Here is a 19,901-nt window from a genome sequence, read left to right as displayed (position 1 = left end):
TATAGGTAGGAACAACCTGGTGAGGGACATTTAAAAGCAATATTGTTCATACCATGGGGACTTGGGATCAAATGTCGCAGCTATAGCTATAGCCTCTTGAGAAAGGCGTAAGTGAGAGAAAGAGAATAGCTCATTCTGGAAAAACATTCTGCATCCCTTCTAGGAAACAACAACCCATGCTAATCCCAAATATTTGGGGAGAAAACATTACACAAGACACAATGGAACTGAAAGAAAGAGGCAGCACAGAGTTTTTAAATAATTTTATAATTTCTTGATGAATTTAGTTTGTGAATTAAAAAAAGAAGAAAAAATGAACCAAGTGTTTATATTATCAAGGCAAAGTTGAATATAACACAATTTCTTTGCAATTTCATTATCCTGTCAGTAACATGACTCCAGCAATAAAACACATACAAATTGAAGGCAGCGTGCACACTTTGCATCACAGACAACAATGTCTCCTGCTGCTGCATTTCCAAAAGGAACTCAAGTATGCCAGACTCTAATTCAAAGCCCATCTCCTCCTTCACTAAAGTGCAATATGTCTCTTCCAAAGCAAATGAGGGATCCCGGTCTATAGCGTGGGGTCTTCCACAAATTTTATCTCTTATGACAATTCTCTGGGTTATCCCTAGGAACAGTTTGGTAAATCAGAATCTGGTGTGCTGTCCTCATAATTTATTGAATTAGAGAGAAACAGTAATACTGTTTTAGTGGGCTTGGAGCAGCATATTAGATCAGCACAGACATGGTTCCCCTAGCTGTGGTCCCATCTGAATCATCCTTCTTCAGAAATCTATAAGCATTTTATCAATAATAGCAGCCCCAGGACTTAATGTAACAAATACAATTACTGAACTCAAAATTTAAGTTCCACAATTCTGGCACAGAGTACAGGCCACATGCAAGTTAGTGCTCTTCCCAAATACTGAGGTTACTAGATAAAAAGCAAAAATATTATTACATATATTTCACTGAGACTGAGACCTGATCAGAACCACTGAGAGCTGGGTGAATGGGAAAAAGCAGAGTAAAAGGGTCAGTGTCTAACTCATGTTTGGCTTGAAATTTAGATTTATATACTAGACTATTAACAGAAATGGTTCCCTGATTTTTATTTTTAACTGAACAAACTGAGCATGGAGGGCATGAAAGTGAAAATGGCTAGTCAAAAAAGTGAAACTGATTGCCTTGGTTTTCAATGTCCTAACTAGAAAAAGTGCAAAAAGTAATCAAACAGCATAGTGAAAAATAGAATTGTAAAAAATACATTCATTTAAAATAATTTAAGGTATCACTAACAACAGGAGTACAGAAACTTATCTGTTTACTGTATATGCTGTTTTAAGTTGACAGAGTATGTAGTCTAATCTTTAAAACAACTGGAGCAGAAAAAGGCTGGAAGCCCTTTAATTCAGCACAAAAGATGCTGGACACAGAGGGCTAGTTTTCAAAACAGGCACCTGCCACACAAGTATTGCACAATGCAACTGGTAACTATAGAAGCTAATATGCATTTGCACATGCTCACATAATTTATAGGTGCAATTCAAGTGTCAATGTCTGAAAATTTACCCAGAGCATCCAAGTTGATAGCCTGAAGAGCTAGTTGGGCTAATAATTTTACTAGCAAAGACTATACTAATATACTATTTCCCCTCCCATTTCTATACTCTGTGGTTAGTACATACAGTGTAAAACTAGGGAGAGGGATCACACAGTATGGGGTTATTTCCTAAGAGACCAAACTAATTTTGAAGTCACTAGCCTGTTAAAGGCAATTGATTATAACCATGAGCCCACAAATCTTTTTCCTTACAAACCTAGGAGGAGGAGTCAGAACTTTGCTGCATCATTACTTGAATTCCTTTTAATTACATTTATTATTATTTTGAAAAAAACACATCTTTTTCAATTCTACTACTATCGCTTTTTTTAAAAATCTGACAACAGACACACACTGTTGGTAACTGTCCCAGTCATAGGACCACACAGACAATATTGACAAGCAGAAAACAAAACAGAAAAAAATACCCTGAAAAAGTCAGGGGAAATACCGATGACAGGGTTACAGCACTCGCCACACACACTGGAAAAAAGTCAGGATTCTTGTGTTTATGCATTTGACACTAAAAAGTTTTGAAATAGTTTTCTTTCCTTTTAAAAAAAAATTGTGGACACAGCCATTTTGTTCAGAAGGATCTGCTATAGCATAGGGAACCCCCTTCTTATGTGAAAAAAAATCAATTAAAAACATTTTGTTTTAAAAACCTGACGCTCATGTTCTGCCACGACTATGTGATTGGCAGAGAAGAGTTTATCCTCTCAGTTTAGCACAGTCCAAGAAGGCTCATTGCCTCCCACCCCTTAGCTTCACTGGGGCAGTGTTATTTATCCAGAGCCTTCTGTTTCCGCTGTCTGGGTCAGTGCAGATAATTCAGTTGCGTAGGGGCTTCTTTCAATGCCAGACATCTTGATTGTACTATTTTCCTTTTTAGTTCATTGAAGTCTTTGTAGTGTATGTACACTGGTGATGTAGTGGAACTTTTGCTTTATATTGGAATCAACAGTGGATTCTCTATCCCATCAGCCTATGTAAGGAAACCTTCATGGCAATGATTGACAATGGGATGTGTGTGGGCTGTTCCATTTATCCTTTATCAGATGTGAGAATTTCCCAACACAATAAACATTAGCCGCCACTATAGGTGGGAGTTGTAGGGTGAGGAAAAATAGACACCATTGGATTCAGAAAATAGTGTGTGTGGGGGGTATGGGGAAGGGGGGGGGTCTATGATATTAGGTCTCCATTCTTCCCCGGTACAAAAAAAAAAGACACCAAGTATCAAAAAATTGCTAGAGGAGGTATTAGTCCAGCAGTACACATGGAAACGGCACATATAGATTCTTGTATCACGTAACTTTCATCCTCCACCCACTTGGAATTTCCTGATGTTTAGATTTTTCAAAGAGAGCATGGCATTTCTTAGGGGGAGATCTGGCCAAAGGTAGTCCACATAAGACACAATACCACAAGTTTAGAGTTTCACATGGGATGTACCTCAGTCATTTCTTCCTCCAATTACAAACAGTGTCAATGTTTTTGCAGTTCTAGTGTTGCAATGTCCTTTTCATTAGTGTTTTTAAATTGTATGTGGTGCAAAGGAAATTATCTTGTAGGGATCGTGACTAGGTAGGGTATGAATGTCAGGGTTTATGTGGGGTTTGAGGAATTCCACCTCTATCTACACTCAGATCCTGATGACATATCCTATTTAATCTACTATGAAGAGTTTCTCCAGTTCTTTACCTTCTGTACAAATAAGCACTTTAATAGGGTGAAACCCTTCCAATAAAACCCCATCATAATTTTATAGCAAACAGATAATGTGGCAAGAATATCGAGATTCTGCAGACTCTTTTTGTAAGGTTATCCTTGGAAACTGGATTCTGGGGGAGGAAATCAAAAAGGGCACATGAATTTGCCAGGACTACTACTGCACTGTAGAGCTTGCAGCTGAGATGGGGAAATACAAGTTTAAAAGATCAGTGATGAAAGTTGTGCAATTGAGTGACTGCACACATGTGCACGTGGACTTCCCTACCCTTTTGCCATGTGCATGATACAACATCTCATGATGGATTCTATGTCATCTAAATCTATGTCATTGGCTAAGGCCAATGGCATGGAACGCCATAAAATAAAACAAAGAGTTGAGACAGGTCATGTTCAGTATTATTCAGTGGCCAGCCATCTCTCCCTAACTCAAAAAGCTCCCAGAGCTATTCAGCATGACATTATCGCTATCTGACCAGGATCAAAGCAGTTATCTGTAACAGTTCACTAGAGATCAAGTCAGATCAAGTCTGTTCTCAGATATCTGGCTCACTCCCTGAAATCACTTTGCTGAGGGCTTAGATCATGGTTCACAGTGGCAGGCAGGGCTTGGAGCCCAAGAAAACAACAATACGTAATGGAAGGAAATGTAGGCAAGGCACAATAATCCAGATGGAGAAGAACAGCAGGTGTGTGGCTTGAAGATAAAAAACAAATGGCCACTGTGGTAATTATCCCTGCTTGACAAATTCCTCCAAAGAACATGCTGGGAGCAGTGGAGAGTGTAAACAGTAGGATTTACATGGCTTTCACTGCATAAACCTTGCACCCACTGTCATGAGACTGGCATGCCTTTGTTGAGGCCATTGCAGTTGTGCAGAAATGTAGCCACATGGTGGCAGCTCAGTTAAAGACCCTCGAAGTCTCAGCATTGAAAATCAGGGCTTTCTTGTGATTTATGGGTAGTGCAATAAAGGGAAATAAAGTACTGAAATAGCCACAAATGACACTACTCACTCCCCTCCCCTCCCCTCAGAAATACTATCAAGGAGCATCTCAGTAAGAGGTTTACGAGTTGGAGTCATTTGAAACATTGATAAGGAAATTCCACAGCTTCTCACAGAAAGAGGATTGTTTTACAGCAGGGAACGAGGCCAGCTGCAAATTGGACCATGTAAGCTAGTGGGACAGTCAGGAAGTGGTGGGAAGATGCTATGATGATGGCTGTGATAGGTTTATAGACAGCATTAAAATTCCTAAAGTGAGTACATTACAAGTGATGAAGAAAAAGCAAGAGGGAAGAGTTCAAAACAGCTTCTTCCAAAATGTGCTGACTCAAATAATAAGGCCAAAGGAGTGGCTCTGGTATGAGGCATGGTTCAGTGGTATGTACAGTCACTGTCTACATGCCTTCCGGTACATGATGTTTCACCCTTGCAAACAGCCAGGTTCCCACTCCTTTCCTGTTCTGTGACAAAAAGCATCAGACACTGCCTGTGAGATTACTCCAGTGAGAACTAAAGCTGTATTTCCTTATTTGCAAAGCAACAAAGGCTCAAAACAAATAAATATGAACATTTTAGGAAACTCAGGAGGGGACATATCTTGCCACTTAACACCAAGATTACTGATCCAGTTCCCCCTAAAATGTTTTATTTTATTCCAAGGAGAGGAGAGGATTGAATTCCTTTAAATGGCTTGCTGTTGGCAATGGATGTTCCACTATGTCCTTTCATAACAGGAAAGGTAGAATGAACTTAGACATGGTTTACTTTAAAGCTATTCATTGTATGTTATGGGAATGCCTTTTCTTGCCTTGACCTTCAGTGCTATTTTTAGAAATGAGCAGGGTGAGTGCTGCCTCTTACATCTGTGCCAATCATCTTTGTATCGAGATGGCTTAGTTAACCTAAAAATGGAAAAAGGAGAGGACAAAACTGCTCTGAGACTTGAAAGACAAGGAAATGGGGTTAGCTGACAGGGACTACAGCATTTTGGGCAGTGAAAGGGCTGTGTGATGTAGGCTCAGAATGTAATGATGGGGACAGGAAATTACCCTGTAGGGTCCAAATGGTGAAAGCGATCTACTGAGAGGCTGCCCTAAAGGCTTGGATTATGCACATTTAATATCAGATATTTCTAGAATTTGAAAGATCAGTTAAAAATAGAGCTGAGGCACCGGAAGTCAAGATATTGACTACTGATGCAAACCTGGGAAAGCAGCTGAAGAGTCAGCAGTCTATGCACTATGATATTTGTTTCCAAATCCTCCTCCCCCCCCCCCCTTTAATGGAACAAGACTCTGGTTTTTCAACTTTGAATACGACAGCACCAAAATTCAAAAGGGGGGAGAATTCCTTTAAGGGGCATGTAGGATGATGCCAAGAAGTTCTGTCCTATGAGTATTCACAAGTAACTCACTGAAGACTTGTAACAAAGCCATGTCTTCAACGCTAGTGCAAAGTGCATGAAAGAACAATCAGTCCTAGCCATGATGCAGATATCTGATTTGCTAACAAATCAGCTATGTGGGATCACATCACTTATAAGCAAGCGATTTAGTAAAGGTAAGAGGTGGATGAGCTCATGACTAAGGTCTCGTATACATACAAAAGTTGCATAGGTTTAACTAATGATATGATTTTAAACCAAATTACTTAAATCACTGGAAAGCATAGTGAAGATACTCTTATTTTAAGAATGGCTTATTTCAGTTTAGCGTCAAACAATTCTTAAGATAACAAAAATAAACCTGATTTAAATTAGAGTGTCCACACAGCCTGTTCTACTAGTTTGCATAAATCACTCTAAAAAAGTCACACCTTTTGCAACTTTCTCCTGGCAATTAGCAGTCACAAAGTCACTGCCTGAAAAATTATCAATAGTAAGGGAGAAAAGTCAAGTAAAGGAGGTGCCCTGCTGCCCAGAGCCTGTTTGAAGGAAGAAGAATTTACGAGATACAGATGAGGTACACTATGATGCACAATAACTAGGAGATACCGAAAAAAGCCAGTCTAGTAAACAGAACTGCCAAAAAGAATGCCTATCTTGCCTACAGTTAATGCATGGAAGTGACCAGTGGGACCACAGAAGAAGACTTTTCCCTTTTCATAAGAAATCAGTAATTTAGAGATAGAAGGCAAATCCTGAGATAGCTAGATGATGCTGACCATCTTTGGGCCTTTATCAGTGTCCTCTCAGTTTTAGTTATGAAAAAATTCAGGCTTTAAGTTTATATGGGAAAAGAAAACAGCCACAAAAGACAAATGCTCCCCCATTCAACCTCAAGAAAAATCATAGCCACTCATGTCCAAAAGCCCTCTTCTTGCTCACTGGACTCAGCAAGTCTCGGCTTAGACATATCCAAAAGCCTCAATGCCAGCAAGAGAAAGTTAGCTGGGCAGCAGATACCAAAGTAGAAAGGCAGTGAGAGGATGAATGCAGACATAATTCAGTAATCATAGGCTGGAAGAACCAAGATAGCATGTACTTTTATAAAGTTTTCTTTCTTTGTAAAAGGTGCACCAAAATTTCCTGTTCCTTTGTCCTTCTTTCACAATTCTCTCCATGGTCATTACTTCTTGGACTGCCTGGGCTTGGCCACCGGGTATGCTGCTCTGTTTGGGTTAGCAGCTGACGTCATGACGACTCCTCAAGTGCGTTGACAACTTGCTCCAGAATGTCAGGGCAGTGATCTGCTATCTGCTGTAGTACGGCATTGGCAAACTCCTGCAGCTCAGCGCTGTCCTTCTCAGCCTTTTCTAACTCACCATGAAGCTGCCAAAAAAATAAAATAAAAATCACACTTTAGACCAATGTTATTTGTATTTTGACAGGGCCTCAGGACCCCTTCATAGAGGGCATTATAAGCAAATTGCATAAATGTAGTTTGTGCCTCAGAGGCCTCAAAATCTGGGCTTGAGCATCAGCTTTAGGGAGGAAGCCTGCTGCAGTGTAACACTCTGGGAACTACTAGCATTGATATTTTTCTCCGGTTACTCCTCCACATGCTTGTTAGAGAGCCCTGAGGAGCCTGAGCTCCCCACTCCCTGCTCTACTCTTTTGCCTTGGATGACTAGCACTGTAACACTCCCATTCTGTCTAGGGAAGTAGACCAGAAGATCTATTGCAGAATAAGCTATTAGGCAATATCTCCCTGAATGCCCTTGAGAGGATACACTATTCCAGAATAAAAGTCACTTTATTCCAGAATAAGTACTGTGATTTGTGAGTACAGCAATTATCCTGGAATAAAGTGATTTTTGTTCTGAAACAGTATCCACAGAGGGAGCTGTCACGGAACAGCTTAGTTTGCAATAGCTGTTATTACACTCAATTTCCCCATGTAGACAAGCCCCTAGAGCAATATGGGAGCAAATTAACCCATCCTCTGCGAGCCAGAGGAGTTCCTGTTGAAGTAGGAACTACATCTGTGGTATTAGTTATGAATGTTTAGCACTGTCAATAGGTGGCACAGTGCAAGGAGGTAAGAATCTGTGAGGAAAAAAAATAGTCTTGCACTGACCCCAACTATAAGAGTGATGGGTCTCTGTAATTCCTACATTCTCCACCTTGGGAACTGCAGCACACAGACTTCTACTGTATTCTTGGCTCCTGCTGACGTGGGTTGTGACAGCAAGAATGGAAATCAAGCAAAGAAAGAAACTTACAAAGCCATTTTTAACCCCTTTGCTTAAAAGATTTAGAACTTGGCCATTGTAATTTGCATTTTTCTGAAATTTGTCTCAGTGCTTCCAGCCCAGAAGTGTTTTTATTTGTTGAATATATGTTGAAAAAATGTGCTTCTCTTTAATATACATTTCATTAAAAACCCAAAACTGAGAATATCAAAGATGCATCGTTAAGTGCCCAAATGTTAGAAAGTCAAAATTACAATTGTTTGCATAACCGAACTGTCCCTTTGCGTAGACTTTAAACTACATACTGTACTATTATTTCTGCAGAACACCATCCTCATTCAGTGCACAAAAAGGACAGGGGAAAAAAATTCTGAAGCCAGAAGTTAACAGGAATGTTGAACATAGTACAGCCACTTTAAATCAAAATTTTATTTTCTGTATGGAAATTAAATACTTATTTTGTTTAGAGAGTACATCTCCTGTCTTATTCACTGTGCCTTGTCCAGACTGTGCAATGAGGACCAAATTTTCTCAGTTAAAATCCTGTAAGTTTCCAGTTCAATTACTCTGCATTACAGTATTATAATTGCAATCAGAAGTTGGCTAGAAGAAATAATGGATTCTCAAACCCTGGCCTTATGTATTGCACAGATTCCAAAATGTGTTTTTCAACTAAGTGCTATATTTCATGAAATGTTTAACAGGTGTTCTATAGGCAAACTCTCTAATTAGTTCTGTGTGTAATGACACGTGCAATTAGCGAATCTTAACAAAAAGAGGGAAATGAGGACCTTAAGTTTGTTCTTATTTGTGATTAAGTATGATCATGAAGATAACCACTATATGATTAAATGTAAAACATTTACATTTTGTTTTTATTGCTAGGACTAACATATTTATTATGGGTAGATAAAGTTCTCTCAGCATTTCTGATGCTTTTCAGGACATTGCTTTGAATAAAACGTTACCGTTCTTTGCAGTGTCTGTAGCTCGGTTTCTCTACTTTCAAAATGCAGGATTTCTAACACTATTAAATATTACTACAACAGTTTTGTAAGGTTAATGATTATGTAATATACTTTTGAGAGAGGCTTTTGCCAAAAATCACAAATGCAAAAGCAACCTGATCATGACTCTCAAAATGACATGAGCTGGGGAAGTGGGTGGAGAAGACAGAGGGGAATGTTCTGGGCTCTGTAACTGCTCTCAAAGGAAAAAGGAAGGAGGAAGGGAATTTAGAAGGAACTCAGCTTGGCTTAGAAACAGTTGGATATGTGATTAACTTGGCCCTTGTAGCTGGATAACAGCCTGGCTGTAATAGTGAAATGGAAAAGATTTTGGTGAGTGCCATGTGAAAGGCTAGGAGACATCCAGTATTCAAGAAGGGATGGAAGAAGCAGGACTGTGATTTAGAAGCAGCACTAAATTGCGAGGCAAGTGACTTGGCTTCAGGAGCTGCCTTAAGCCTCAGGTTAGTGAAATTCTAGCAACCGAACCAGACTCCAAAGACACTATAATAAAGCACTTAATACTGGCACATTCATAGAATAGCACAGATAGTGATACTGACTTGGTGGCATGGCTTTATTTGCTTCCCCATGCCAGAGTAAAATCTTCATACTGACAGCAATCAGAGGTGTTTACATGCATGGAGGTGGGGGAGATGGAGGGAAAGAAAAACCTGAAGAGAAAAGGGAAAATGACGTACATAATTCTGCTTCTCTGAAGAAACAACATCGTTGCAGGATTTTCATTCATGGATTCTGGCTTTTCAATGCAAGATGAGCAAAACTCTCCTAGCTAAGTTTTTTTAAAAGCAGTATTATCAGGGGGGATACATGAGCCAGGATCCCTACTGGATGTCGTACACTGCTACTTACAGAGTATAAATGTTGCCCGTTGGCCATTTCAGTCAAATGCATCCACTGAGTGTAGAATGAAGCTTCCAGAAAGAATGAAACCGTTAAACAGTTCAAGGTGATCAACAGAAAATAATAATTAAAAAAAAAACCAACCCTCAAACAGAGGTAAACTCCAAATCTGAGGGGAAGTGTATAGATAAATGAGAATTCTGCAAGATGATATTTTCAGAGAAGTAGAATCACAAGTTTTAAATCATTTCCTCTTTCATAAACATGCTGCTTGTCTCAGGAGTCTCATTCCTAGAGAGTAATCTCCTCAAAGAACGAATCTAACTGAACAAATGTAACCGAAAACACGGGACTTCATGAAATAAGGCAAATCATTCTGAGAGAGAGGGATGTTTGGGTTTTTCTACCTTGGAAACTAGTTCTGGAGCATGAAGAGTTTACAATAATATTCTCTCCCCCCGCTCCCCCCCGCAATGCCAAATACATGTAATAGTGCTTTGTAAATCATCATGGGCAGAGAAGTCTGTACATCTGTTTTTCAGATGTTTTTGGAACTTCATCATCATTCTGGAGAAGAATATCACCATATCAGTTCATATCATCTCATGTTAAAGCAACTGCTCTGTCTTCCCACACTTTGTGCTTCTCCCTCTGGCAGTAGTGATGCTTGGGATAAAACAGGTTAATTCTGGACAGAGTCTGTCTTTCCTCTCTATATTTTGCCTCAGGCAGGCTCAAGGCTTACTCCTCCAGCAAACAGAACCCCCCCCCACAATTTACAAATACAAACCACAGAGGGATATCTTTCCTTGTCCCCTCACTAGGTGGTGGTGTCTTCTTGTTGGCCCCAGAGTATCAGTCCTTCCCCTACACAGGTACTCAGCTTTAGTTGTTCCCCCAGAAGGAAACACAATGGACATTCTCCCTGCAGCAGCTTGTCTGTCTTCTACCTCTCTCACCAATGGAAGGATTTTTAAAGGTCTCAGGCAGCACTTAATTGGACTCATGTGTCCCTATTTGACTTGAGGTAACCTCTTCTCAGTTCATAGGAAAAAGGACCTTTACCATTCTAGGGCTAACATACCTGCCTTCCACCACTCTTTTGCAGCTATCCAGCTTGACTGTCACAAAGGCAAATCACTTATTGGACCCTAAAGTTCTCTTTCACTGTGAGCTGATGCCACTGTCATAAAGAAAATTGTCATGTAAGACAGTCAAATCTACAAGAAGTGAATTCAACAGGAGCTTTCATCCACTATTTAAGGACCACATTGATATTCAGCAACAGAAGTTTTATAATGGAACATGGGCTTTAAAAGTATCAAGCCCCACCTGAACCTGCTAATAAGGGGATATAAAGACAGTGGTCTACCTTAGGCTATGATAGATCAAAATAGCTATCAAATGTAGCTGTATTGGATTAGTTTTTAAAACGGATGTAGATAGATGAATAAGGTACACCAGCAATCTCAAGGAAAGGGGTCTAACTTGAGCCTGATTTCATCACACTGCAGGTATGGATCTAAATTGTGTCAGGAGCCTCGGTATCAGAGAGAGAACTTCCAAAGTGGAATGGAACAAGAGACTCTGGTTCTGAAGGTGATGATCTGAGCTCTGATTCTTAGCCTGCCAGGACTGGCTTTACAAAAGAGTTGAGAAGTACAGAGATGGGCCAGCATTAGGGTTGTTAGGGTAACTGAACATCTCTCCCCCCTAAGATTTTCTAGGACTTTGCTACCAGCGGGACTAGTATAAAGGTGTGCAGAAGCTATCTTCCAGAATTGGTGAACAAGGTACCTCTTGCTAGTGTTATATTTTCATCTAATTATTTAATCAATCAAGTGTAGGACTAGAAGCGATATCAATAGGTCATCTAGTCCAGTCCTCTGCACTCAAAGTAGAATAGCTAGACCATTCCTGCCAGTTGCCTTTTTAACCTGTTCTTAAAAATTTCCAATGACGGAGCTTCCACTGCTGCTCTAAGGAATTTGTTGCAGCACTTAATTATGCTGACAATTAGAATGTATTTCCTAATGTCAAACCTAAGCCTCCCATACTGCAGTTTAAGCAGATTGCTTATCTTATCCTCAGAGTTTAAAGAAAACAGTTTTTCACCCTCCTCCTTTTATGTACTTGAAAACTGTCTTTTGCATTCGATACATCCTTATTTAAATCTAAGTACACATTGAACCCCTCTAGTTCAGCACCCCTGGAACCTGACTGATGTTGAACCAAAAAATTTTCCAAACCACTGGAGGTCAATGCAAGTGTGAATGGGTCTCTATGGGCATGGGTGCAGGGGCTTGACACCCAGTGTGGCACTGTTTCCGGTGTCCCTGCTGCCACCTGAGGGCTCCAATGTTGGCCCCAGGGTCCCAGTCCTGGTCCCTGGAACTTCTTCTGCTACCCAGGATCTCGGTTTTCAGCTTGGGGGCTCCATGTCTGGATCCAGCCTAAGGCTCCGCAGCTGCCCCAACCTATGGTCATAGCCTGGGGCAGTGAGGGGCGCAAAGAAGAGTAAGAGGGGTGGTCGCAGCTCAGACTTTGGTGGACCACATGAAACTTGGCCTTACCCATGATAAGTGGCTCTCTGGCTCAACTAAAATCATGCTGGATCACGGATGTTGCTTGACCACAGAGTACCAGACTATAGAGGTTCAACCTGTGGTAACCATAAGGTCCAGAACATGTTGGCAATTTTCTACCTCTAAGAGAAATGAAATGACTATAAGGATGACCCTCTTGAACTTTTCTTTGATCAGATATTGATTTTGTTCCCAAAGACCTAGGAAGGGTGAGACCATTCATGTTTTTTGAATAACTTCTCTTCCATTTTTTGTCCACTGAAAAAGACTCAAGTGTTTTTTTGCCAGCAGGGATTTCCTGCAACATTTCTTCTTTACAATGATGATTCAGACAACATTCTTAGGTGAAGGACAGTACAATCTGGGTGGTTCTTTGAAAATTTTATCGTGCAACCTTGCAGAGTAATCATCAGGACCCAGTTGTCTTTGGCAACCAGAGGTCACTGACAGTAAAAGGTTCCCTGTCTGTCTTCAACATGGTACAGCAAAAACAGGCTAGCCAAATAGACTGGAATCCTTCAAAACCATGGAAGGTCACTGCTTTTAGTGTCTAATATTTGAGAACAGCTAAGCACCATAATACATACAAATGAAAGCTGAAGTCTCTTCTCATCCCTAAAATCAATTCCTCCATGTCAGGGTTATGCAGTGGGCTATGTAGGAAAGCTAATACCTGTCACTGCTTCTGGAACACCAGCTGATTTTGGTCTCCAGTGTTGTCAATTTAACACTTTTCTCAGCTCTACATTCACTTCGGAAAAGAAGAAATCTAATTTCTGATCATTTTCTCACCTTTCTAAATTATACATTTATTTGCTATTTCAAAGATAAATCACTATATTCTGAATAGAATAATCAAGAATTCAACAGAACCTCTTCACCTAGGAGAAAAGAGGCATAAACCTTAGAATCATAGAATCCTAGGGCTGGAAGAGACCTCAGGAGGTCATCCAGTCCAGCTCCCTCCCCAAAGCAGGACCAACCTTGTATGGTTCCATTCAAGCTGTACACAAAAAAAGGTCTTGGAGGAGGGACACAGTGAAATATTTTAAATACACACAAATGTAAGGCTAGTAGTTGCTGCATGGACAACACTTCAAACATGAAGGTTAGAAAAATACTAGATACTAGACTTCTAAAAAAGCTAAAGACAAGAATATTATTTTTTTCTACATGATTTCAGCATCACAGGTTTATTTTAATAAGTAATTGGTTACCTTTCCTGTAACCATCACTTCTCTGCTATTTCTTATAGTGACTTCTGCTGGGAATAGCTGGGATCAGAATAAACTGAGCTCTCATTCAGCACGTTTCCTTAATAAGCAAGGAGTGTCCAGTACTCCATGTTATAACCAGATAAATCTAGAGGTTCAGCAATCTCAAGCTTTGGGGAAACAATCTCTGAAATGTCGGATACCTTGATCAAATGTTGTCCCTGGGCTCCCAGCATCTGTGTATTGAATGCAGAAGGAAATAGTGCTAACTTTGCTCAGCTTTCCCTTTCCCTGGGGTGATAAAGAAGCACAAGAACATGTAAATGTTCAATCTCTTTTCCCCAGCCTAGGACATAATGAGAATTACACACTTACCCTATGGAACTGACCAAGGACAGAGTAGGGTAAAAGGCCCTGTGTGAGTATAGGTGATGACAGGTACAAAATAGATACCAGAGGAAGAGAATGAACAGGAACCTCAACAAATAGCTTCATAACTATTTATATTTTGTCTCCACATGAAGAAAGGGGACGTTTCTGTACTGAGACTACATCTCTGAGTGGGGTAGAGAATCAATGTCCTTAGATAATGCATGACAGTTTCAAACTCTCTCCTATTCCCCACCTGGTTTCAGAGCAACAACTTGCATTACAGAATAAGAAATATGTTACCAAGAGATTAGTTTGCACTGTACTTCTGTCTCCAGTTAAGTGAGAGGATACCTCTGCAGCATCTTCCAAAGTATTTCTCAACTAAATGTGTGTTGAGTGGATGAGGCACTGTCATGGATAGGTCAGTGACCTTTTCCCTTCCCCTCCTGCAATAAGACTCCTTTTGTTGGAGAATGTTAAAGTTTGTTTTTATGAGGGAGTTTACCCCTAAGATTCTCAGTAAATAAGATGTTACTTTCCTCCCATTACTAATCCTGTGTAAATATCAAAGGCAGAAAAACAAACAAGAGAGTTGTATTTAAAACAGGAGAGCAGGAGCTGTGGACAAGCAAAATAGAGCATAGGCCATCAATTATGGCAAAAGGGAAAAGAAGAAAAATCAACCACAGGATATTCTAAAGCAGTGATTTTCAAGCTTTCCAGATTACTGAATCTCTTTCAGGAGTTTGATTTGTCTTGCATGTTCCAAGTTTCACCTCCCTTAGAAACTACTTGCTTAAAAATATGAAAGTGTGACAGCACACTATTACTGAAATATTGCTTATGTTCTCATTTTGTCTGCATTAAATTTTTGTACCAACTTTCCTAGTGCTTTTTATGTACCCTGTTGTGAAAGGAGGTAAATATATAGCTGAACTGATGTACCCCTGGAAGACCTTTCCATCCCCCCAGGGTATACATACCCCTGGTTGAGAACCACTGTTCTAAAGGGACTGAAACAGACTGGCCTGCGACCATAATATTAGCATCTGGATCTGGACTCTCTACCCAAGTTTGTGTATATTTGGATCAGGACATATTGTAGTTATTGAAGATGTGTTTAGGATCACAGAAGTGAAAAATGAAAAGATCTATTTGATATACCCCCAACAAAGGACATACTAGATGTAAATCAAACCATACCACATCTTATCCAAAAAGTGAAAAAGCACACTTCAACATCTACATCTCTTCAAAACCAATTTGACTGTGTAGATACACAACTGAATCTACATTATAATCCAAACCAATCACATAAAACCCTTTTAGTAAATTATGTACATTTTAAATAACGTATACTGCACTTGTGTGTAAAAAGGTCTCAGAGAGATAGTCATGTTAATCTGTAACTTTAAAAATGAGGAATCCCGTAGCACCTTGGAGACTAACAAATATATATATATATAGTATCATAAGCTTTTGTGGGCAAAACCCGCTTTTTCAGATGAGATGATCTTGAGTGGAGACCATTTTGTTTTGTTAGTCTCTCAGGACATGTCTACACAGCAGGGCTAAAGCTGAAATAAGCTATATCACATCAATTGAGCTACGTCAATTGCATAGCTTAAGTCGAAACAGCTTATTTCGGCTTTTGGCGCTATCTACACAGGAGGAAGTCCGAGGAAGAGAGTGCTCTTCCTCTGACTTCCCTTACTCCTTGTAAAATGAGATTTATGGGAGGTAGAGTAAGAAGTCCTCCAGCTTGACATTATTTCAACATTATGTTGAAATAGTCTGCGTCTACACTACAAGCAGTTATGTTGTGTAGATGTATCCTAAGGTGCCACAGTACTACTCATTGTTTTTGTGTGCATAAAGGTCTGACAATATCAGAAATAGCTTTTGTTCTTAGTAATTAATGTATTTTGGAGGATTAAAAGAAGAATAAAAAGGTTAGCAATAATTAATTGAGTGTCCCTAACTTGCATATGTTAATTTCCCTCTTGACTGGGAAAACTTGCTTAACCTACTTATGTATTCTCTGTACAAATAATGAGACACACCTGAATTGCTGTAGTAAACATTTCAGAGGTAGGAGATCAAATCCTAGAGTGACTTAAGTGTAAGTTACACATTACACTTATAATTTCTTAGAACCTTAAAATACAGTACCTTTGCCCAAAGAAATTACAAGCTAAAAATGCAAAAGATATAATGGGTAGAAAGAAGAAAGATAACAAGCTAATAGGAAACAGGACAGAGAAGCGTGAGAGGGTAAAATAGGTAAAATAATGTAGTGGCTCAGTAAGGGCTAGTGCAAAGCAGAATAGAATAAAGATAAAAAAAACCAAATAATTACGTTTTTGTTGGCTAATTTCTAATAGAATCTCCAGAAATGGTAGATTTTAAGGGAAGAGTTGAATGAAGAAAAGGTAGTTTATACAGTAATTTTATATAAATTATGTTTATTCTTGCTTTCATTATTTTTCAGAGGATGTATATTACGATATATTTATGTTTTATATGTTCACAATTCATTAATAATATATGTTATGTTGAAATGTTATAGTAAATTAATGTATAAAGTGCTTTGGTATCCTGTGCCATGAAAGGCATAAATAGTAAGTACAGAATATATTTTAAAAAACTGGAATTCCTATTCAGTGAATGAATTTTGTTATTCTGAAACTTAACTGCTATTAAAATTCAGTTAAAGACATACATTGTGCTCTAGGAATGCAGCAATTCTTATCTACCTGATATTGTAGGCTATAACCAGTGCAACCAAGATGGAATATCATCTCTCTACCCTCCTATTCTATGAATGAGCAAGAAAGGGATAAGTAGGAAACCCTGAATGCTCCTGAAGCTATTTGTAGTGGAGATGGAAGGGGACCAGGCCTTGCTACAATGATTTCCAATGCAAACTAAGATGTATTTTCCTAAGACTTCTCTTCCCTGTACACAGCCATCAGTGCCCCATGCAATCATAGGGAGGCAAAGAGATTACATGCTACAACTCCAAGTGCAGAAGTATTATTTTACCAGGTAGGCTTTTCTTCAGTTAGAGAGAAATTCCCACTTAAAAAAATCACCTTGCTTTTTACAAGCATCTTCATTTTAGAATCTTTGGTTTTGAGTAAAACAAAACCAAACAAATCCCCTTTACTATAATGGGGTGTCACTCTTTATTAGTTGGATTTGAGGCTTTTAAATACAATATATGACAGTAATTCAATTATCACTTGATCAGTGATTACCACTACTAATATGGCAGTTTTATTTTACATTGTGTCTTGTTCTCACTTCCATTGCTGCCCTCCAACCTCTGCTGGTAGACACTATAGCTACATATTTAATCTTTTCTTTTAATGATTGAATGTCCCTTTATAACCTTTTTATAAAAATACAAATAAGGAAAAACAAAAATTGAACTATAAAACATCAATGTAAGATCTATTAAGGTTCTTAGTGTTAAACACCTTTATACACAAATAAAAAGGAATCAATTATTCACCACTTAAAATATAGCTACCTTTAAAGTGAAATGCAGTGCCCGTCCAACAAAACATAGCAATACTATACAACAAGACATGAGATGAAAGAGAACAGTATATCCAATGAAAAAATACTAGGTAAATGTAATTATTCATGTTGGAATTTCTGTTTCTGCAGGCCAGGATCCAATGCCTAGCACTTCCGCTCTTTAGAAAGTAACCTAATTTGTTTAATGACAATAGGCTGTCAGGCCTGAGTTGACGAATAGATGACATATCCAGAAGCACAGTGCCCCTTAAAACATTTGGGGACATTGATTCAGGACTGACTCAAAGGGAATGTGTCCTACCAAATTAATCAACAACATATTTGCTGACAGCTCCCTGGTTTTTCCTTTATTGTGCCTTATCCTGGTTCTAACCAGGCCCAATTTAGTGTGGTTTCTGATATCTCATATGATCATAAATCCAGGGTATAGGCCTTGGGCCTCTCATTAGACTTGGACTGGAATTTTACTACTTTAACTCAACATTAGGAACTGTTTCTAATTATAATTTCAGAAAATCTGTGGTTAAACCAAAGGTTTATATGGCATTCCAATGGCATCTATTAATAAGGACCATTGCCCTTCAAGAGTAAGGTTGATTTCATGTTACTACAATGAAGCTACATCCTTAGGCATGGAAGACACTAACTTCTCAGAAACACATGGGCTGTGTCTACACTGGCCCCTTGAATTTCCGGAAAAGCAGTGACGATTTACTGTAAGAAATCAGCTGCTTTTCCGGAAAAACTATGCTGCTCCCGCTTGGGCATAAGTCCTTTTTCCAGAAAACTGTTCCAGAAAAGGGCCAGTGTAGACAGCACAGTAGTCTTTTCCGCAAAAAAGCCCCGATCGCGAAAATGACAATCGGGGCTTTTTTCCGGAAAAGCGCGTCTACATTGGCCACGGACGCTTTTCCGGAAAAAGAGCTTTTCCGGAAAAGCATCCTGCCAATGTAGATGCTCTTTTTCCGGAAATACTTTAACGGAAAACTGTTCCATTTTAAGCATTTCCGGAAAAAGGTGCCAGTGTAGACACAGCCTTAGTCTCCAGCAGCCACATAACTATTTTTATGTGAGAATGTGCAAAGGTGCTTTTCATGCACTGTCCCACTGAACCACGTGGTATATCAGTAGACACTATTCCACTATCTATTTTTATAATAGAGTCTACAGGTCATTGAGTATGTGCTGGCTCTATGGGAATTTTATAGCTACTTCTGTTCTAATCTCTCATCTCAAGAGAAGCCCCAAGAAGTTGTGTAGGATGCTCACAGTATTCTTGTCCCAGCCTTTCCCAGTAGGGTACTAAGAACACTGGCTATGATGAAGCATAGAGCTTCTAACCACAGCTACCACCAGTGCTGGACTAGGTTCTGCCAACAGGAGCTGCTGCTAAAAAAGTGATAATATATATATGAATTCTAAACAATTTATGTTAAAAATATCTGATTGGTAAAAGAGTAGGTACATTTCCCTTGGTTTTCAGTTTAACGTGCCCACCCTAATCACATTAGAGTTATTAACATTCAAGAGGATTAATTTTTTCCCATTGAGGCTGAAGAGAATATTAGAGGGGACAGGCCTGAATTTAATGCACCAGATTTGAAGTTATTTACAAAACTAATTAAAATTCCAAAATGTGAATAATTGCTCCTTTGGGTTCTTCTGTGAACCTGGAAAACCAACCCTCTTTCTTCCATGAGAATACTTTAAATACAAAGGAAAAAATGCAGTTAGGCAGATAAAAGCAGTAAAGAAAGTGGTTCATAATTTTAAAAATATTATTTGTATTTTGACCCACAGATCCTGAAACAAAATCCAGTTGAGCACAGGGAGGGTAGAATGGACTGTGACATTTTCCTCTGAGCTGGAAGGTTAACTGTGCATGGGTTAACAGCTTTTAAGAGGAAAAGGTGGAAGGATCAGGTATCACAGCTACACTGGCGAGGGTACAGTGTGATGTATTTCTAATACATATGTCCACAAAGGCATAGTAACGGCTAACATATCAAGGTCCTGTTACAGACGCATTTACCTTTAGAGGCCTGTACTTCCTGAATTGTTAGCATTTGACGACATTTGAAAGTTAAGTTAATTCGGATTAAGAGTGGTGTGAATTTAAAGAACAATAGTAAAAAGAATGTTTTGTTCCTGCTTAGCTTCATCCATTTTCAAAGTGGTATTAACTAAACAGGAACAAGGCATATTTAGTTCAGAATAAGAGTGTCCACGCAGAGAGTTATTCAGGATTAGCTATTCTGGAATAACTCCATGTGTAGACAAGTTCTTCCATTAGCCTCCTATATTTGGCTGCTGAGTTGTGGCTTCATTTTTTT

The 19,901-nt window shown here is 39.1% G+C and overlaps 1 protein-coding gene and 1 long non-coding RNA gene across 7 annotated transcripts in view; one reads left to right on the top strand and one right to left on the bottom strand.

Moving 5' to 3' along the window:
- The window catches only part of LOC142831292 (uncharacterized), a 128,774-nt gene that overhangs the window by 36,469 nt on the left and 72,404 nt on the right, over positions 1-19,901 (top strand). Inside the window, exon 4 of one of the 2 annotated variants that reach the window (XR_012907012.1) lies at positions 8,305-8,751. The exons of the other annotated variant lie outside the window; for it this stretch is intronic. This is a non-coding gene — a long non-coding RNA (uncharacterized LOC142831292). Of the gene's footprint in view, positions 1-8,304; positions 8,752-19,901 lie in introns of those variants that run through there. 2 annotated transcript variants of the gene reach the window in all.
- Positions 249-19,901, bottom strand: part of ERC1 (ELKS/RAB6-interacting/CAST family member 1) — a 507,898-nt gene continuing 488,245 nt past the window's right edge. For all 5 annotated transcript variants that reach the window (XM_075941054.1, XM_075941075.1, XM_075941087.1 and 2 more), the window contains one exon: positions 249-7,117. In XM_075941054.1, coding sequence (XP_075797169.1) covers positions 6,980-7,117 — 138 coding nt within the window. In that variant the 3' untranslated portion in view covers positions 249-6,979. The remainder of the gene's footprint in view (positions 7,118-19,901) is intronic.

Source organism: Pelodiscus sinensis, chromosome 1, assembly GCF_049634645.1.
Source record: "Pelodiscus sinensis isolate JC-2024 chromosome 1, ASM4963464v1, whole genome shotgun sequence".
NCBI classification, from domain to species: Eukaryota; Metazoa; Chordata; order Testudines; family Trionychidae; genus Pelodiscus; species Pelodiscus sinensis.
Note: the sequence above shows the minus strand (reverse complement) of the source record. Positions and strands in the feature narration are given on the sequence as shown.